Source organism: Eulemur rufifrons, chromosome 13, assembly GCF_041146395.1.
Source record: "Eulemur rufifrons isolate Redbay chromosome 13, OSU_ERuf_1, whole genome shotgun sequence".
In the NCBI taxonomy this organism is placed as follows: domain Eukaryota; kingdom Metazoa; phylum Chordata; class Mammalia; order Primates; family Lemuridae; genus Eulemur; species Eulemur rufifrons.
In genome coordinates this window covers 10,244,044-10,265,360 of record NC_090995.1, presented here as the reverse complement: position 1 = coordinate 10,265,360, position 21,317 = coordinate 10,244,044, and the positions used below count along the sequence as shown (strand labels likewise).

Sequence of the window (21,317 nt, the reverse complement as noted above, 5' to 3'; positions counted from 1 at the left end):
TATCCCAAAGCTTAATGGCTTAAAATAACAATAATTTATTTTACACATCTACAGTTCAGCTGAGGATCTGCTGGTCCAGACTGAACTCATCTGGGTGGCTTGGTAGATTTTTGTCTGAGTTTGTTTCCATGTCTGGGAGTTGGCTAGGGATTGGCCAATCTAGGCCTGGCTGGGCAGTTTGACTCTGCTTCCCATGTCTTTCATCCTCCTCCTGGGACCAGCAAGCATGTTCTTCTCACAGCAGTGCCAGAGGTACAAGATAGCAAGCCCAATCATGCAACAAACATTGCTTTAGTTAAAGCAGTCACATGTCTGAACCCAAATCAACGGCTGGAGAAATATACTCAGCTTCCTAAGTGGAAGGAACTGCAAAGTCACATACAAAAGACATGGCTCAAGAGGGGCGAAGAATTTGGGCTACTAATGCAATCAACAAGCAGCTAGTGGAACGGATACTTTTCCTACATTTTGGCTTTAATTTTAGTTCAAGACCTTCCACTATGTGAGTTTCAATGCCAGCCATTCTTCATTTCTTCCGTTAGGGTTTTTATTATGTAGTGCCTCAGATCATTTGCCCTGTTGAGACTATAGAACAGCAACTAACTTTGTACATAAGAGCTGGAATCTGTGCTGAAGGGAGTGCCTTTTTCTGATATCAGCCATAAGAGAAAGAGTTGGGCTTTCAGAGAAGAAACCAGAACCTGGAAGGTGGGACTCAGAAGAGGGATATTTCCCAGCATGAGACTCCAATGGAAAAAAATCTTTCTATAAGCCAGACTTTCTGGTTGTATGTCTCTATCTGTGTCTATTTTTTCTTTAAATTCTTGACTGTGAGGAAATTAGTAGAAAATTATACTCTTACAGGAGATGACCAAGAGATAAGAAAGCAAACTTCAAGACAGATCCAATCAAAATGTAGACTCTGAACAAGACAAGGTTATCAGGGCCCCGTATGAGTGAGTCCTGACCCAGGCACAGGCAGACTTGCTAGTGTAAATAAGCAGAAATAAGAAAATCAGAAGTTACTAGGAAGTTGTAATTGGGATATTTAGATGGGAAAGTGGGGCAGGCCCTTGAACATGAGGGTCTGTGACCAAGGAGTCGCTCAAAGTGGTAGTAGACAAGATTTCCCAGGCAAGGAGAGTAGAAAGAGAACAAAAATCCAAGAAGTGAAACGTAGTGATGTTTCCATTAAAAAGATAAAAGGAAATTACCCAGAAAATGAAGTAGAAAAGGAGTAGAGGAGAACCAAGATAGCACTCAGCCACAAAGTCCAAAAGTGGAAAGAGCTTTTAAAAAGAGAGGCTGGTTAATACTGATTTCTCACTTGAGGGCTGCGGGCACTCAGGGTTGATGGTCCCCGCAAAGGTCTCATGCCCAGGCTACTGGGGAGGGCTGTTTAGTGGAAGCCTGAATGAGGGTAGGAGGGGGAGAAACCACATAGTTGTTGGCTGGAGCCAAGGCTGTGAAGTTTGAATGATGAGATGACGATAGACAAGTAAGATGGACTAATCGGGGAATTTAGTGGTCCAGGGGTTTGAAGCACGTCAAAACTTGGTTCAAGGTACTGGTCAACATTACTGGTAAATGCTAAGTCTTGCCAGAGTCCCCCTTCATTGGGTCATGTGGCAATGTCAAGGATCCATGTGTTCACTGTACAACAACCTGAGAGTAAATCGGTTCATGACCTCGATGCTCAGTAGCAAATTGAGGGAGGATAGATTGCAAGGAGGTAAGAGGTGTGTGATTCTGGTAATTCTGGTGACTGCAGGTATAGTTGTTAGAGGTTTAAAACTTCTCCATAAAGATACAAAGCATTGTATTAATATTTTAAATCAGGACCTTGGACTATGCTCTCTTTCCTTAGGTTGGATTTATTGAAGAAATTCGTCCTGAGTGTGGAGGGGTCACTTCAGAGTTCTTCCACTGTGTATTTGAAGAGATGACCAAGCCAGAATATGGAATGTTCATGTATCCAGAAAAGGGTTCCTACATGTGGTTTCCCGTCAATGTAAGTCTTTTATTTCTTTGCTTATTATTTTGTCAGAACAGATAAAGTATCCCAGATACTGCAACATGAAAACCATAGATAATAGTGTAAAATTAGGTCAGAAAGAGCCTTTTGACAGAGAGGAGGAAAAGAAAGATGAACAGGTGTGAAAAATACGGAAAGGTGTTTTGTATCTTTTTGAGAATGAACCTCTAAAGGATAAGAATGGCTAAGGTGTGCCAGTGGTAGGATTTTATTGAATGTTTCTTAAGGTTCCTACATTGTGTTAAAATATTGTGGGAGATTTAAATTAGTAAATGACATAATCCCTTTCCTCCTGAAATTTTATATATATGGACAGAATGATAAGACTAAAACAGCAGAAACCTTACCAATTGGTTCTAAATAATAGATTGCTGACTTGATGGGTTATAGTTATTGGGAAGCGTGGCAGGGTGGGGAAGGAGATGCCGGTGTTGGAACAGAAGCCTTGAGTTCTAATATGAATGATGGCGGGTGTCGCATTTAGCCTCTCTGAGTTTGCAGTTTCCTCACCTGTAAAATGAACATCATAATTTCTGCTCTGCCTGCTTGTACAGGGCTATGGTGAGAATAAAACAAGATAAGGTATGTGAAACAAGAAAACTTTAGGGCACTGTACAAACTTAAGGGATTCTTTATAAGGACAGGAAGAAATCAAGGGGAGGGACTGAAGTGATTGGAGAAGGTGTCATGGAAAGTGGAGGCCCAAGGTTCGTGGTAAAGGATAGAGATGAAATGGACCAAAGACACGCAATTGGGATACGCAGAAGAGAAAAATAAACCTTACACTAGGTTGTGGGCTGCACTGCTGAAGGGGCCACCACACAAGTGACACTCATCTGATGTGCCTGGTACTGCCTGCAAATGTAAAGTGCACCCTTCCTTTCTCAGTCGTTTTTCTACATGAATTTGAAGGCAAAGACAATAAAATTAAATCATGGAAACCTTAGTTTATAAGGCTATCTGGCTGTATTTTTTTATATTTCAGATGTGCTGTTAGTAACAAAAAAGTAAATTCATCTATTTAATGTTCTGAACTGTTAATTTGCATTGAAAATTATGGAAACAATTGAAGTTGTATTATAACCTGTGTAAGGACAGCTTACACATTTCTGTTTTCCTGAAGCCCATTTTGTTTCTAACTTGTGACTTTAAGAAAAAGGAACCCCAATTTTTCTTTTACTCATCCAATTATCCCTGTGTATTACTGATGATTTATAATACCTTAAGGGTTTTTTTTCTTCTCCTTTCCCAGCCTAAATTTGAGAAGAAGCGCTATTTTCTCTTTGGAATTCTGTGTGGACTCTCCCTGTTCAATTCAAATGTTGCCAACCTTTCTTTCCCACTGGCTCTGTATAAAAAACTTCTGGACCAAAAACCATCATTGGAAGATTTAAAAGAACTCAGTCCTCTCTTGGGAAAGTAAGTAAATAGAGTTGCTTTTTCAGGATTCTATCTAGTAAGTCTCAGTTTTTTGCGCATAAATAATGAATAATGTCACACACACAGAGATACACAGACTAAGCCTTCAGTTGGAATAATGTGTGCCCTTTAGATGAATTTGAATTTTAGCGTGACTTATAATTGAGTAAACCTTCAAAAATGGAGAAAAGCCAAATGCTTCTCTAATTATTAACTAATACAATAAACAGAGTTCTGGCCTGGTCTCTTGACTTTATCCAGTTGGAAAGAGTTGCTTTGGACAGTATACGATATATATGTGTCATGACATATGTAAATATATTTGGCTATATAGGTGTATATATGGTTGTGTGTGTGTGTGTGTGTGTGTATATATATATATATATATAGTATAGCTAATTAAAAAATGAAAATATGCTCAACCTCAGTAGTAATTGAGAGAATGAAAATGAGATGTCATTTTTCTGCTTACAGATTGACAACTATTAACAAGTTTTTGTTATAGTATTGGCAATGAGTTGGGGAAAAGGACTGGCTTCCCCTGTACTGTTAGTAGAAGGATACATTGGCTAGATTTATGCTAACGCAGAGTTTCTCAGCCTTGGCAATACTGACTTTTGGGCTGTTTAATTCTTTGTTATGGGAGGCTGTCCTGGGCATTGCAGGATGTTTAGCAGCATTTGGGCTTGTACCCACTAGATGCCAGGTAGCAGTCCTCCTCCAATTGTGAGAACCAAAGATATTGCCAGACTTTGCCAAATGTTTCCTGGGGGTAGGGGAGTGGGGCAGAATCACCCCTCATTGAGAATCACGGGTTTAGAGGAAGAGGGTCCTTTCTGTAATTTCCACAAAGATGTAGCAGTATCTGTGTGGTAGCAGTGGTCCAAGAAATCAAACTGCAAATAGAGGTTAACTCTACAACCACAGAGTGGGAAGGTGGAGAGGAAATTTACATTGCATTTTATACATTTCTATATTGTTTACAATTTTTCCATTGAACATTTATTACTTTTGAAATTTTATAAGATCAACAAATATGATTTTTTAAACCAAACTTTTCATTAGGAATTTGCAAGAAGTTCTAAATGATGAAGCTGATGACATTGGAGAAGAACTTTACATACACTTTTCTGTGAGTACTAAAGAAAGCCAGATATAGTTTAGCTTTAGTAAGTCTTTTTAAAATATTTTTTTATTGTAGTATCTTAAATATGGGATCCCTTTTTTGAAAGATATTTTACTTCTGTTCTGCAAGACTTTCTCTTCACTTGCTTCTCATTTGATACCTTATGTCCATATGCTTTCAAATAAAGTGAAGATTGGTGATTATTCAGTTAATGTGAATAATGTAAACAACTAAACAGAATAATCTGGCCTAAAAGCTATATATTACACGTACTAGGGTAGGTTTTTTATTTTTATATGAATTTATTTATTTATTTATTTATTTATTTTTTGGAGACAGAGTCTGGCTCTGTTGCCCGGGCTAGAGTGCCGTGGCGTCAGCCTAGCTCACAGCAACCTCAAACTCCTGGGCTTAAGCAATCCTTCTGCCTCAGCCTCTCGAGTAGCTGGGACTACAGGTATATGCCATCATGCCTGGCTAATTTTTTTTTCTATATGTTTTTAGTTGTCCAGATAATTTCTTTCTATTTTTTAGTAGAGATGGGGTCTCACTCTTGCTCAGGCTGGTCTCGAACTCCTGACCTCGAGTGATCCTCCCTCCTGGGCCTCCCAGAGTGCTAGGATTACAGGCATGAGCCACCGCGCCTGGCCTTTATATGAAATTTAAAAGGCTGAATTACATAATTATTTGGCTCCCAGCTATTTTCATTTCTGTAGGGGAAAATGTACTGGCAATAATTGTATCTGTGAGTGGCCAATTATTCAGACTTACTTTCATGTTTAATACCTGAATATATTTTGGTTACAGATACATTGGGACCAAAATGATGTTGATTTAATTCCAAATGGGATCTCTATACCTGTGGACCAAACCAACAAGTAAGTCTTGGGACCTAGATTTTCTGCTTTGAATATACTGTACATACACTGCACATAAAATGTTTGTAACACTATACTTTAAAAATGTATTTTAGCTCATATTTTAGAAAGATGAAAAGGTTATAGGGTAAGAGAAGAAGAGAAAAGATTCAGGATTAAATCTTTCCTTTGTAGCACTTTTCTCTATTTATTCATTTAACAAATATTTTTGAGCCCTATTCTGGATTAGAATACTCTAGGTGCTGGAGGTACAGCAGCCAAAAAGACAGACAAAATTTGGAACTTAAATTCCAGTGGGCATGCTCGCTTTGGCAGCACATATACTAAAACTGGAATGATACAGAGAAGATTAGCAAAAAAAAAAAAAAAAAAAAATTCCAGTGGGGCAGTAAGACAATACACAAATACGTTATGTAATATTATGTAATATGTCAGATAAGGATGAGTACACTGAAAAAAATTAAACCAATTGAGAGACTAAGGAGTTACAGTAGTGGTGTGTTGGAGCCAGCTGGTACCAGCTTGCAAGAGCTGATGGTTAAATTTTCAAAAATGTTAAGAGTTGGCCGGGCGCGGTGGCTCACGCCTGTAATCCTAGCACTCTGGGAGGCTGAGGTGGGCGGATCATTTGAGCTCAGGAGTTCGAGACCAGCCTGAGCAAGAGCGAGACCCCATCTCTACTAAAAATAGAAAGAAATTATATAGACAGCTAAAAATATATATAGAAAAAACTAGCCGGGCATGGTGGTGCATGCCTGTAGTCCCAGCTACTCGGGAGGCTGAGACAGGAGGATCCCTTGAGCTCAGGAGTTTGAGGTTGCTGTGAGCTAGGCTGACGCCACGGCACTCACTCTAGCCTGGGCAACAGAGTGAGACTCTGTCTCAAAAAAAAAAAAAAATGTTAAGAGTTTATCATCAAAGTGTTAGTAGCTTAAAATCAGCCACGGTGGGAACATGCACGCCATGCAAATCAGCAAATCTGCAAATGTGAATTCCCTCCCCTTCCCTCCTTTTCAGAGAGCTGCTTGTTAAACATTTACCAGCATACCACTGGCCACAGGGCAAGGCAGACAGGTTGATGTAGGTGGGCTAGTCCACAAAGGCTGCTCAAAGGGTGGGACACAATCCTGTCTGGTGAAAATGCCTCCAGTAGCAACCCCACCATCAGGAAATTCATCATGTGGTGGAAATTGCATCCTGTGGTGCAAGACAGGCCTTGCAGAAATAATTTCCGCAAAGTGACACGTGTCGGTAGAGGAGAGAGGGAGAAGAACAGAAGGACCAACCCTGAGAAAGTCTTGTTTATATTGAAATCTGGTAGATGGTAGAAGTTGACAGGTAGAGAGGAAATGCTGCACTCTGTGGCCTAATCACAGAAGCGAGGCAGCCAGGCAGTCAGGTGAGGGTCAGTATGGCCAGAGGCGAAAGTGAAGTGGGAGCGGGGCATGGCGGTGCACACCTGGAGTCCCAGCCACTCGGGAGGCTGAGGCTGGAGGATGGCTTGAGCCCACGAGACCCGCCTTGGTGATGTAGTGAGACTCAGTCTCTAAAGGAAAAAAAGAAAGAAAGTGGAAGAGTGGGAGGAGGCTGCTGAGTCTAGCAAGGATCAGATTATGGGAGAAGGTTGGTCCCACTGCGGAGGTTTGGTGTTTACCCAAAGGGCGATGGGAAGGCTTTGCCAGACTTTAAGCAGGAGAATGACGTATTCAGACTAGTATTTTTAAAAAATCCTCAGGACTGCAGTGAGGAAGATGAGAGCTGAATAAAGTCTTAATCCTTCCGCTTATATTCTCTAAGTGTCCTTCTAGCTGGCCACACAACACAGCACGTCATCCTTGTGCCATATAAAGTAATTTACTTTTCCTTCTCAGTAGCAATGGGAAAGAGGACAAAGTATAGAATATTTTAGTCGTTAGTGAAGTGTGTCATTGGCCTTTTTTTTTTAATTTTAATTTTTTGCTTCCTTCAAGGAAAGACTATGTTTCTAAGTGTGTTGATTACATTTTCAACATCTCCGTAAAGGCAGTTTATGAGGAATTTGAGAGAGGATTTTATAAAGTCTGTGACAAGGAGATACTTAGACGTTTCGAGCCTGAAGAACTAATGACAGCAATAATTGGAAATACTGATTATGACTGGAAACAATTTGAACAGGTAGGTGATACCTAAAGTGCCCCGATTTTTCCCAACAACTTTTATATGTTCCTCCTCAAAAACCATTTTTTTCTCTCTCTCAAGAATTCCAAGTATGATCAAGGATACTACCAATCACATCCTACTATACGGATGTTTTGGAAGGCTTTCCACAAACTAACTTTGGATGAAAAGAAAAAATTCCTCCGTAAGTATTGTAGTAATAGATGGATCTATAATTATATATCTTTTAAAAAGATAAATATCTTGTTTGTGATGAAGCCATTCTTACTGCTGGGTCACACGTGTTAATGGCCAAGCAAGGATTAGAACTCGGCTCCCTGCCTTCTAGACCGGCATGCTTGCTCCTACGCGAGGCTGTCTCCCATTTAAAGACAGAGAGAGAGAAAGACGTTGTTATTTTACTACCATTTCTACACTGACTCTATCCCTCCTGTGTCTCCTTCCTCACTCTAGCTGGCTCGTAAGCCTTTTATCTCACGTTCCTATCTTCACTTAATTATCTAAGTCCCATGATATTAGAACAATGCAAACTGTCTGTTTTATAATAATATACCACTTAGAAATAATAATAATAGCAATGATAACTGATGATAATAGTAACAGCAGCAGTGTTTACTGTGTGCTTACTCTGTGCCAGGCACCGTACTGATCACTTTATAGCTCTTACCTCCCTTTATCCTAATAGGAACGCTATGCGGTAGGTACTGTTCTTTTTATTCCATTTCAGACATGAGGGGAAAAGAGGCTTGGAGCCTTTAGTAGCTTGTCCCATGTTCAGACAACTGGTGAATATGAGAACCAGGATTTGGGTCCAATAGGCTGATTCCAAAGCCCAAGCTCTGTGGTCTCACGGTATAAGAACTTCTCTTGGTGGGAACCCTAAGGTTTCTCTAATGACTTATTCTCACACCTTCTCATCCCATTTTTCAGTTCTTCCTAAGATATTCATCTTTCTTTTGGCTACTTGTGTTGCTACTGAGGATGTTAGAGGACAATTCCAACCTCTCCACAAACCCAATCTATTCCTCTACCTTTCTGATCTTCTCTTTCAATGGGAAACTTTTGCTTTAGCCCAGTGGTTCCACTGTCTGTATGTTCAGGGAGTTCACGTACTTCTTCCCACCTCTGGCTTTTTCGTGGGCTTTGTCCTCTGCCTTGAAAGCTCCCCCAGCTCTTCTCCTTGAGAACTAGCCGGGTGTGACCTCTGTGAAGTCTCCCTGACTGGCACATCCTGGCATCTCTCTCCCTGCCTTGAGTCCCATAGGCTTCTAGCCTCATACTGCCTAGATGAACTAATTAAACTTCCTTATACCTTGCCACTATCTTTTCATGTATGTAATTTCCCCCCAATTAGACCATGACCTCAGTGATGACAAAGACCAAATGATTTTTCTATGCTTTGTACCACCCTAAGTAGTCCTCTCTGCACAAGGGCACCAATAAATAGTTCTTGAATGAAGTGATTAGTTTCTTCCTTTTCATTTTAAGTTTTGCTCTTTCTATGAAATATCTTAACCAACTTTTATTTCTTTCTAGTTTTTCTTACGGGACGTGATAAGATGCATGTAAAAGGCTTTCAGGAAATGGGAATAATATTTCGCTGTCCTGAAACTTTCAGTGAAAGAGATTGTCCAAGATCATTGACTTGTCATAATATTCTGGACCTCCCTAAATATTCTACAATGGAAAGAATGGAGGAAGCACTTCAAGTGGCCATCAGCAACAACAGAGGATTTGTCTGTCCCGGGCTCACGCTGTAATCCAATCATCCGAGTGTCCCCGTGAGGGCTCTCTCACCCTTGATTCTTCTGTCCTTCCATACATCTAAGTAGTACAAGGGCTTGATGGGTTTTAGTTAGAATTAGTTGACATGGGGGTAGGGAGAATGGGGAGATGACGGTCAAAGGATACAAAATCTCAATTAGGAGGAATATTTTTCTCCATTTTTTGAGTTCTATTGCACAGCATGGTGAATATAGTCACTAATAATATTAGTATTGTTCATTTCAAAATATAAGAGAATAAGTTTCAAATGTTCTTACCACAAAAATGTTAAGTATTTGAGGTGATGGATATGTTAACTAACTTGATTTAATTATTCCACATGGTATTCATAAATTATAACATCACTTTGTACCCTATTCATTTTTATAATTCTGAATTGTCAATTTACAATAAAAAGGATTAGTTGACAAATGTTTGGATAAATAATAAAGTGATGAATCAAGAATAATATTTTTAATGAAACAAAATTATGTAAAACATTTCCTATATCTCTAACTTTGGTGTTAGAATGTTTGCTTTTATTTAAATATTTCCTGAACAATAATTATCATTTAAAAATAAGGCCAGGCACAGTGATCCACACCTGTAGTCCCAACTACTCAGAGGCTGAAGTGGGAGGATCACTTGAGCCCAGGAGTTCGAGGCCAGCCTGAGCAATATAGTGAGACCCTGTCTCTTCAAAATAACTAAATTAAATGAAATTAAAGTGAATATTAAAAGCTGACAGATATTTTTAAAAAATATTGTACCTTTAATAAACATTGTCTATAAGTATGAAAAACATACTGAAGTTTGAAAAATAAAACAAATTAATTTCAATATGTTTTTGAGGCATATAGATATATATTTTATATTCAGGAATGTATCTAGATTTTTGATTTTAGCAAACTGCTGAAAAATTTACTTGAAAAATCTGAATGTTAAGGGATTCATTAATTCATTGAATAATTACTGATACTCAGTACTGTGTTCCAGGAGCCATTCTAAATGCAGATATCATTATTTTGGTTAAAAATAGCCCAACAAGGAGCTTCTGTCTAATTGTAGTTGGGGAGGTATGAAGAGGATGAAATATGTCTCAGTATCATGGCTACAAAGCAAATTTATGGAGAGATGTAACTATTGTGAGAAATGGCCAATGAATTTTATGGACCAGTTCTAGCTAATATTAAATTTTAGACTGCGTTATGGAGCTTCAAAATGATTCCAAACACTTGCATAGTTTGCTACATGAGTGACATATGTTTTGCTATGATGAGAACTTAAAATGAACTCCCCTCTTTAAGCACTGGGGGGAAAAAAAGAGAAAAATCTTTGCATGGCAATAAACCGTGTGATTCGTGAAAACATGCTCTGATCATTTGATTTTAACCATATGAAACAAACTGTAAACTGTTCTGTAAATCCCTGCTGTTATCGCAACCATTCCCAGAAGCCTTGTGTTCGTGGTACTGTTAGGTAGATAGTGAGGGATTCCGGGTCTCCTGGGGACGAAAGTGGGTGCTGTTGTCTTGGTGCAGTTGCCCCACCTGGGAAGAAGGAAAAGGGTGGGCCCCAGGCCCCCATATTGGTCCTGCTCCACCTTACTCCTGTCTGGAGCAACTGCCATAGTGGGGGTAGGCGGGAACACCCTATGAATTTGCCAATCAGAACTTGGTGCGCCATCTGCAAAAGAATTCAGAGGACTCTCTAGCCCATGGTCCAAGCAGCAAAGGTACAACCAAGTCCGGAAAATGACCTAGAACCCACATGCGCAGTAAGACGCAGGTCATGCAGCTCCCAACTGCCCAAGCAAAGTGGTTTCGTGGTGACATTTGAACCATAGGGATGTTCCTATCCAGACACCATAAAACAAGACCCAGACTGTAGCCAGACTCTCTTTTACTACTGCGACAAGGGGTCTGGTCGTCATCTGTGGTGCATGTATCTCACTTTGTAAACCTATGTCTTGTTCTTGCTCCAAAATCCTATCTTGCTCCCCCTCAATAAATTTCACCTCATGCGTGCCTTACTTTGATGTGTCTGGTTATTCTTAAGCCATGAGCACACCAAGAACCGACATTTCTGACTGAAACCTGACGGTACTTTGGGAAATAAAAGACTACGGGGCAAGTCCACACTGGGTGCTGATGTGGAAAGCGGGCAGGAATCGCCTGAGGACAAACGTAGAACAGAGATAGAGAATTCAACAAGGACTCTAGAATGTGAGGTGGCCAGGAGAAATATTTAATACCAGCCCCCAGCAAATCCTCACAGTTATCTTGGACCTGTCTGGTTTCCACAATAAATGGAATGAAGGGCCAGATTTATTCTATTTGACTGTTAAATGAAAAGGTAGTCCCTAAATATTACAGACCTCCAGGCACCTGACTTCTAGGTTGTGTCTGCTGGCCTTTCACCACCATTACTTTTTCTAATGCAAATGAGTGAACTGTACTAAACAGCTAAGAAAGAAATAGTACCAATTTTTTACACATTCTTTCAGAAAACAGAGGAAGAGGGAACTTCCTAATTAGATCTATGACACCATCATTACCCTAATAGCAAAACCAGACAAAGACATCATAGGCAAAGAATACTACAAATATCTTTCATGAACGTAGACACAAAAATCCTTTATGAAATTTTCATATATCAACATATCCAACAAAATACAGAAAGGATAATGCTTCACAACCAACTGGGGTTTAGCCTAGAAATGCATTTGAAAATCAATTATATTTCACCATATTAATAGGAAAGAAAAACTATATAATTACCTCAGTAAAGGAAGAAAAGGAATTTGACAAATTCAACACCCACTTATGCATGATAAATACTCTTAGCAAACTAGCATTAGAAGGGAACTTCCTTGCCCTCATACAGCCTATATACAGCTAACCTCATACTTAACGGTAAAAGACTATATACTTTCCTACTAATATTGGTAACAAGGCAAGAATATCTCTCATCACTTCTATTCTATATTGTACTGGAGATACTAGTCCATACAGTAGGGAAACGAAAAAAGGTATACGTATTAGAAAGGAAGGTGTAAAACTGTCTTATTTGTAGACTACACTATCACCTATAGAGAAGATTCTAAAGGATCTACAAAACATTACTAGAACTATCAATATAGAGAGCTCTCAGGATTCAAGGTAAATATATAAAAATTAATCGTACTTCTATATACTCATAAAAATCATAAATTTAAATTTGAAAAGGTACCATTTGCAATATCAAAAAAAATGAGGATAAATTTAACAAAATATGTTTGATGTACACTGAAAACCATAAGATATTGCTGAAGGAAATTAAAGAAGCTTTAAATTAATGGAAAGAGAAATCATGTTCATGGACAGAGGAAGCATGTCAATTCTTCCCAAATTGATCTAATTTAATGCAATCTCAGTCAAAATCCCTACAGTCTATTTTGTAGAACTCTTAACGTATATATGAAAACACAAAAGACTTAGCATAGCCAAAACAACATTGAAAAGGACAGTGTTGGAGCACTTGTATGAACTGAATTTGAGGCTTATTTTGAACCTACAGTAAATATGACAGTGTGGTATTGATCTATATGTGTTCCATTGAGCTGTATGTCTCAGAAAATCCAGAAATAAATCCAACTGAATTGTTACAGAACAATGGGCTCACTGCTCAATGCACACAGAAGCCAATATTATCACACTAGCTTTTGAGGGAAAAAAGGCTTTACTGTGAGGCTGACCAGCAAGGAGATAGCAGGCACAGCTCAAATCTGTCTCGCCAATTTGGGATCTGGGGCAAGTTTTAAAAGGTCAGAGGACAAGGGAAAGTATTAGGAATGTTGGCTTAGCATGGTCTGATTGGAAGGCTTCAAATGTGATCATTTATGATAAAGTACGGTGAGGTGGATTTTAGCCCCAGATTTTCCCGGCCAATGGACCCCTCACTTCTGAAAGGGTTCCGGCTTTCATGTTCTGATCATATCCTGGTCTTCTTGGTTCCACTGGGAAGAAATGGTTCCAGGTGCTGTTAGAGGTCAAAGCTTTTTCTACTGTACATGTTCAGGCTACATGACTTGTAGTTTTGGCTCTGTTATACCTACAAGGTGACCTGACATTCTGTTATCAACTGAGTAGGCCTGTTTGGGCAGATCCTGCTGTTATATTACATGGCCAGCTGAATTTTGACAAGGGCATCAAGGCAATTCAACGGGGATAGGCAAGCTGGAACAACTGGAAATCTATAAGGACAAAAATGAACCTCTAGTGCTCGCTTCGGCAGCACATATACTAAAATTGGAACGATACAGAGAAGATTAGCATGGCCCCTGCGCAAGGATGACACGCAAATTCGTGAAGCGTTCCATATTTTTCTTTGATTCTGTAAAATTAAATTGAAAAAAAAAAAAAAAAGAATTGGTGAATGTCTCGAGGAAAAAAAAAAAAATGAACCTCTACTCTCACCTCACACTATAAAGAATAATTCCTGTGAAATATAACAAAGACTTAAAATTATAAAACTTCTAGAAGACAACAAATTAGAAAAATCTTGTAACTTTATATTTGGCAAAGATTTCTTAAGTAGGACAAAAAAAGGCATGAACTATGTAAAAGAAAATAAATGGATAAATTGCACCAAAATTAAAAACTAGCTTTTCAAAAGACTTTTAATAAAATGAAAAGGCAAGCCACAGACTGGTAGGAAACATTACAAAACATATAACTAATACAGAACATGGTATAAAACATAAAGAGCTCAATTATAACATATAAGGAACTCTTAGATAATAAGTCAAGCCATCTACTAAATAAATGGACAAAAGATTTCAATAGACACTTTACCAAAGAAGAGATAGAGAAAAGATTCTCCAACACCGTTAGTCATTAAGGAAATGGAAATTAGAACCGCAATGAGGCCAGCCATGGTGGCTTTGGGAGGCCAAGGCAGGAGGATCTCTTGAGTCCAGAAGTTTGAGACTAGTCTGGGCAACATAGCGAGACCACTTCCCTACAAAAAATAATTAGCTGGACACGGTGGCATGCACCCATAGTCCTAGCTACTCAGGAGGCTGAGCCTGGAGGATCACTTGAGCCCAGGAGTTCAAGGCTGCAGTGAGCTATGATCGTGCCACTGCATACTTTCCTGGGTGACAGAGGAAGACCCTGTCTCAAAAAAGGGAAAAAACCACAGTGAGATACCATTACAGTTGCTAAAATTAAAAAGACTGAGAATACCAAGCATTGGCAAAGATATAGAGTGACTGGAACTCCCATGAATTGCTGGAGAAAATACAAAGTGGTACAGCACTTTGGAAAAGTTTGACAGTTTCTTATGAAGATATTCATAAACCTACCATATGACACAGCAATTTCACTTCTAAGTCTGAAAGAAATGACATTTGTCTATTCAAAGGCTTATGCACAAATATTCATAGCAGCTTTATTCATTGCAGCCAAAAACTGGAAAGGATTATGAAGGAAACCAAAATATTTCACTTCAAAATATACTTGACTAATTTCAAGATGGCTATTCAGAAGGGCTGAAGTACAAGAATAGCTGAAAAGCTGTCTTTTGTGGGTGAGATTTGCATCTGTAGAGAAAATCTACATTAATGCAGCCAGGACTTCTCTTATTCGATCTAAGAAAGATCAACTGAGAGTCTGACACCTTTAAAGGTCTGAAAAAAACATTTACCATGTACTCTCTCTGATAAAGCCTACCTGAGAGGTTTCATCTACATAACAAGACCACCCTTTGCCAGCCACACCTCTTCTCTCCCGCCCATAACCTGATTTACCAGCATAATCTGTTTTGGTCATACTCTGAGCCCCCATTCTTTCTGTAACCTCAGGATGGTATGTAAGCTTCTGAACCCCTTTGGGAGGTTGGGATAATTCCTCTGTATTTCTCCCCAATGCACATTAGAAAGTTGTATGTCATTTCTCCTATTAATCTGCCTTTTGCGAGGTGATTTTCAGTGAGCCTTCAGGAAGCAAAGGGGAAGTTTTCTCTTGGCCCCAATAGCTGATATGCCCATCAATGATAAATAAATGGTATAAAATGGTGAATGGATAAATAAATTATGGTATATCCATATAATACAATCCCACTCTGCAGTAACAAGGAGGGAACACAATGAAATACAGTAGTAGTGTTATCATCTAACCAAGTTCATTGTCCACTGCTCAAGAGGAAGCCAATACACTGAGACGGCAGGGGTTAGAGCAGAGAAAGAGTTTAATATCACAGGCATCACGTGAGGAGATGAGAGGAAGTTCTCAAATTTGTCTCCCCAAGAACTTGGGGGAAAGAATTTTTAAAGATAGTTTGGCTGCTGATTGGCTGGATTCAGGGTGGAATCATAGGGGTGTAAAAATTGTCTTCTTGTGCTGAGTTAGTTCTTGGACGGGGGCGGGGGGGGGGGTCGCAAGACCAGTTGAGTCAGTTCCTGGGTATGGGCCACTGGTCTGGGTGGTCAGCTATTCCACTGGAATGCAGGGCCTGGAAGATACCTCAAAAACTATCCCTGCGTTTCACAAGGGTGACGTTATCTATGGGAGCAATGAAGAAAGCCAAGACTCTTCATGACCACCAGCTGTATGACTCCTGAGTAGTAAGCAATTATAGGAAAAAAAGCTAGGGAACAATGGCTGGTGAGATATATATGTATATATATAGACACACACACACATATATATATCCCCCTACCACATATATGAGACTTTTTATTAATTTTATAAAGGCTGGTTTCAGTTCCCCTCTCTCCACTTCATCCCCCCTCATTCCTGAGGTGTGGGCTAATGAGATGGAAAAAGGGGAGACAACTGATGGGGCTTCTTCCTGCTGACAATGGGCACAGTTGGGGCTGAGGCCGGGATAAGAAGAATGAAACCTTTTGCAGTTGCCTTCAAGTACTCACGGGTGCACGGTTGCACGGTTGCAGACCTAAGGTTTGCATGACAAGAACATCAGTCCTTTCATTTACAGTCTTACCACAGTACTTAGGTCAACAGCTGGACTGTAGCATAGGTAACGAGCCCTAGGTTGAAGAGTGAGAGTCCCAGCTTCAGGAGTTCCTGCAGAACTGATCTGAAGTCCTGGGGTATGCACGTGAAGAACCCCCCAAACCAATCAGAGCCCTGCTGTAGCCCCATAGCTTGTTAGGAAACCGTGATTGGGTTTCCATTTTTCCTGAGGTATTCATATAGGGAAAGCAGGTAGTGTTTAACACCAGACTCCCCCTTGTTTCGCCAGTTGGAAGTTTAGCACCACCTGGGTTACAGAGTTGAAGGACGTTTGTCGAGCCCTAAGACGCTCTGCAGTTTCTTCTCAGCAGGATGAATCACAAAAGCATTATGCTAAATAATAATTTAAAAAGACAGAAAAGACCACTTAGGTATGGCTCCATTTGTACATTCACGGAAAGCACGCACAGTTTGCCCGGCTCTGAGGTGTGTGTGTTGGGGGCGGGGGGCGGTATACTGTGAGTTTAACAAACTTAAGCTTTCCCGATCGCTGCATTTTCTGGAAATTCTGCAAGTCCGCCCGTGTTAGGCCGCCTCCTAGCGGAACTGCAGTTTCCTCGAAAGCCATTCGGTCCAGGCGTGAGTTCAGGTGGCCACTGCCCGCCGGGGACGCCGACTCAAGTCTAACTCGCTCACTTTATCACCTGGCGGCGACTTGTTTACTCTGGCCACCTCCCAAGCCACTGTCTTTGGCGTTTCCCTTTCCTTTTCGATTCCGTCCCCTGAAAGATTCAGTTTCGTTTCCTACTTGAACTGCCGGCCCCGCCCCCAAGCGGCGCGCGGGAGCCGGCGGTGTCGGGCAGGGGCGGCGCAGAGCAGGCTGCGGCTTCTGCACGGCGCGGTGCCCGGCCGGCGGGCTCCGGCTCTGTCCGGCGGCGCCTGGCGCAGAAGAAAGAAGCGCGCGGAGCTTGGCGTCTTCTCTCGCCTCCCGGAGGTGGAGTCCCCCAAAGCGGCGATGGAGCGGAGGCCGGCGGGGAGGTCGCGGGGCCACGCGCGCTCTGCTCCCGGGTCGGCCTCCGCGTCCCGCCCCGCCGCGTCCCGCGCGGCAGCGTCCCGCCCTGCCGAGTCCCGCGCGGCCGCGGAGTCCCGCTCGGCGAAGCGGCCCCGCGCGCAGCTCTGGCTGTTCCCCAGCGCCGCGGGGCTGCACAGCTCGCTGCTCCGGAGGGCCGAGGCGACGCGCCAGATCTGCTGCTCGCGGGGCCGCCTCGTGCTGCTGGAGCGCGGCGGGACCGGCGTCGAGGTCCACCAGCTGCTCGCGGGGAGCGACGGCGCCAGGAAGCCGAGTGAGTGGGGCCGGCAGTGCCCGCTTGGCCGCCCCGCCTCGGGCTGCGGTGTGAAGGGCTCGCGGCCGGGGCTCCGCGCCCGCAGCGCCTGCGGGGCCGGCACCGACGCTCCTCCTCATTGTGGCGGGAGTTGCGGGCTGCGGCCCCCGCTCAACGCCGAGGAGCGCCCAGAAGGGCCCCGGCGCCGCGGCGGCCGCAGCCACGCGGGCTCGCGTCGTTCCCCGGTCTGGCGGTGCCGCCGCGCACCTGTGCTCTCCTCTGCCCCTGTCCCTGTCCCTGCCGGACGGGAGTTCTCAGGATGTGGGCGACACATAGATCGTCCCCTCAGCAGACTGACCGGCACGGAGTACACGGGCAGCATCCTCGTCATTTTATTGGTTTCTTGTCAGAGTTGGTCCCCCCTCGCTCTTTTTTAGAACATACCCGCTCCGATTTTTGTGCGGCTTTTGGAGAACATCCTTATCATGTCCTCGCTCGGTGATAATATCTTACATTTGCCTTCACTTGCACCCCTCTCCGATCCTAATCCCCGTAGACATCGTGGTTGTGATTTTACAGGTGCGGGAAAGTAAATGCCCACACTCTTCGTCTTTCAAATTTTGCCCATCTGTGGAGTGAAGAAATTGGTATTTTACTGTGGTTTATTTTGCATTTAACTTTAAGTCTGAGCATCTTTTCCATTTTCTACTGGGCATTTGCATTGCTTTCCCGGTAAACTGCCTGTTCATCTCTGCCTGCCTTTTCAAAAAATTGAGTTGTTACTTTTTTATTTACTTGAAAGAGGTATTTGAATATTAAGAATAGCCTTTTACCCGTCATATATGTTGTAATATTTTTCTTACCTTACCTTTTGTTGGTGACTTCTGGCTGTGCACAGTTTAAACTCTTTTATAGTCTTTCAATTTTTTTCTTTTAAGGAGGCCTTTTAGGTTTGTGCTAACTTAGAAAGCTATCCACACTCCCAAGATGTTAAAAAAAAAATGTGCTCATCTCTTTAGTACTTTTAAGGTTTTACTTTTCAAGTTAAAATTTTAGTACGCTTGGAATTTATTTTGATTTAAGGAGTGAGGTGGGAGAACGATAGGTTTATTTGTTTGTTTTCCCAAATGACTACCTGGATGTTCTAATTCCATTCTCTGAATACCCCTCTTTTTCAACTGATCTGAAATGCTAAATTGCTTTTTTTAAAAAGTCTATTTTGCCATTTCTTATTACCAAACTGTTTTGTTTCCCCTAGCGTTTGTAATATGGTTTGTGCTTTGAGATTTTTGCATGAATAGATTCCATTTTATTAGCACTGAAGAGTGAAAAAAGGTCCCAGAACTATCCTAGTTTAATTTTTGTGAACAAATTAAATGAGATAAAAGTAGTAACTAGTGGACAGTTTCAAATCTCATAACTTTTAGTAAAGGCAAAATGTGCACTAATGCCAATGAAAATTCTTTTGAAAGCATTCCCTTTAACCCCTGCCCCCCGGAACCCAGTCCTTCCTTTTATAAATAAAAATAAAATAAAAATACAGGCTTTGGCTTCTATTGGGAGCAGTCAGGAGGTGTTTGTTATTGTTATTTGCTTTGTTTTTGGAAAGAATATGTTTCAGAATTTGCAGTATATTTGTTCTTGAAATGAGTTATGTTGTCCTAAAATTAAGTTATATTTTCTTACAGACCTTTTCATTTTTATCACTTCAAATTTAGTTTGTCTCCACTTAGTAAACAAAAATCTAAAAGCAGATATTTAACTGGCTACCTTAAGGGTATATTCCATTTAAAACAAAGTATAAATCAATGAAAATCCGTGTCAAGACAACTGTCGTCCCTAATTTACTTTCCACACTTGAATTTTCTTAAAGAGAAATTCATGTTAACTCAAAGGTGGTCTAGTTGAAATTTTTTCCAGATGTTTTAAGTGTATTATAATGAAATCAATAATAATAGAGGATAATAATCAGAGTGATGATAGTTCCTGGTTGGATTTGCTCTACAGGGTACATTAAGTTAGGGAAAAAAATGAAGATACATTCCATGGACCAAGGAACAGAGCACTTGCTGATTCTGTCTTCAGATGGAAAACCATTTGAGTACAACTATAGCATAGAACATGCAAGGTAGGGAACTTTTTTCTTTTATTAAAAATTATTTTAATTTTACTCAAAGGACAACAATAATTTTGTAGGAAAATGTTACCATATATGCTTCTTGTCCCCTGCTTTATATATAGAAGCATCTTAAGTAAATGATGAATTCTGAACTGACTGGTGAAGTCCATCGGTATACTATTAGTACAAACCAATATGTCTCCTAGGGCAGGTATTATGTTGCTTTGGCATTTAAAGGAAATGATTGAGTAGTCCAACTAGTCCCAAACTGGACTATTCATTGACTAATTTGATCCTCACAATAATGCTATAAATTTAAGTTTCCAGAAATGAAAATTTTGAACCTAGAAAAAAAAATGCATTATCATGGAATGATTTGTGGACTTTTTCCTAGCAAATCATGTGAATTAGAACTTATTTTCATCTTGCATTTATTCCTACATCATAAATTTATTGTTTGCATAGGAGTATTTTAGAATCATCTTGTTACACTTATATAATGCACATTTTCTCCTTAAACCACTAATTAAAACATACATGGGTTTAAAATAATTGTAGATGTATATAGTGAATGTGAAGCAGTAAATTTAAAGTTTTTTCTTGAGCTTCATTCCCAATTAAATACAGTTAATACTTCTAACATCCACCTTGTGACTTCCATTATGTTAATTAGCATAAAATATATTTTCTTTCATCAGGTTTCAAAGCATTTTACGAGAAAAAAATATAATTCAGATCACATGTGGAGATTATCATTCTCTTGCACTCTCAAAAGGTATTTTTTATATTGCTTTTTATAAGTAATAAGTGTGTGTATATGTAGAGCCAGTAAAATGTAAATGCCTCACTTTCCAACAGAATAGAAAAATGGTTTTGAATTTGGTATGGTTCGGAGTACTATTCTTAAAGGAGATATAAAATGAGAGAGAATTCTTAGATCTATAAAATCTTCAGATTTCCGTAATTACTATTCTTACCTTTTGTTCCATGTTTTTATTTTTCAAGTTTGAAACAGTGAAAACTTTCTAAATAATCAAAACCATTCTCTTAGGAGTCTGGTCCAGACCTGGGCCACCCCTTTCTAGAACCTTCTTTCCTTTTCTTAGCAGTCTTTTAGCTTAAATGGTAGGAGCTCAGGATCCCCCAGCTCTGCTTTTATAGCCAAGTTGCAGGCCTCTGATGTGTTTTGACATTACTTTTTGAATTCAAGGATTCTCCCCAGCCCTTCAGTATTTCCTATTTCCTATCAGATACTGTAATGGTGGGAAATGGAAGCGGTGAATATGGGTTATTTCCTAAAGTAATAATTAAGACATGAGGGCGATGGAGGGGAATTCAGGGTCAAAGGAATTTTTGTCAATATATAAGACATATGTAAGCATGTTCATAAACTGAATGGAAGCTGGGATTTGAGGGACGTTAACAAGTAAGTATTCGACCTGTACTGAGGGGCTTTTTGAAGTTTGTGTATGAATTTGTATTGGAAAAAAGCAGTCATTTGACTTCAGCCATTCCTGAACAGATATTTCATATGGACT

The 21,317-nt window shown here is 40.5% G+C and overlaps 2 protein-coding genes and 1 non-coding gene across 4 annotated transcripts in view; all 3 read left to right on the top strand.

Annotated features, from left to right (window-relative positions):
- HERC6 (HECT and RLD domain containing E3 ubiquitin protein ligase family member 6) overlaps positions 1 to 9,744 on the top strand; it is a 45,805-nt gene extending 36,061 nt beyond the window's left edge. For both annotated transcript variants that reach the window (XM_069485358.1, XM_069485357.1), the window contains 7 exons: positions 1,868 to 2,011; positions 3,288 to 3,454; positions 4,520 to 4,586; positions 5,388 to 5,458; positions 7,429 to 7,612; positions 7,697 to 7,799; positions 9,152 to 9,744. In XM_069485358.1, the coding sequence (XP_069341459.1) occupies positions 1,868 to 2,011; positions 3,288 to 3,454; positions 4,520 to 4,586; positions 5,388 to 5,458; positions 7,429 to 7,612; positions 7,697 to 7,799; positions 9,152 to 9,375 (960 nt within the window). In that variant the 3' untranslated portion in view covers positions 9,376 to 9,744. The remainder of the gene's footprint in view (positions 1 to 1,867; positions 2,012 to 3,287; positions 3,455 to 4,519; positions 4,587 to 5,387; positions 5,459 to 7,428; positions 7,613 to 7,696; positions 7,800 to 9,151) is intronic.
- Positions 9,745 to 13,638: 3,894 nt separating this feature from the next.
- LOC138394016 (U6 spliceosomal RNA) lies at positions 13,639 to 13,745 on the top strand. Its single transcript, XR_011235284.1, has one exon. It is a non-coding gene; the product is annotated as a U6 spliceosomal RNA (small nuclear RNA).
- A 3,508-nt stretch (positions 13,746 to 17,253) lies between these two features.
- The window catches only part of HERC5 (HECT and RLD domain containing E3 ubiquitin protein ligase 5), a 30,871-nt gene continuing 26,807 nt past the window's right edge, over positions 17,254 to 21,317 (top strand). The window contains exons 1-3 of the mRNA XM_069485516.1: positions 17,254 to 17,681; positions 19,668 to 19,788; positions 20,478 to 20,554. Of these exons, the coding sequence (XP_069341617.1) occupies positions 17,354 to 17,681; positions 19,668 to 19,788; positions 20,478 to 20,554 (526 nt within the window). The 5' untranslated portion in view covers positions 17,254 to 17,353. The remainder of the gene's footprint in view (positions 17,682 to 19,667; positions 19,789 to 20,477; positions 20,555 to 21,317) is intronic.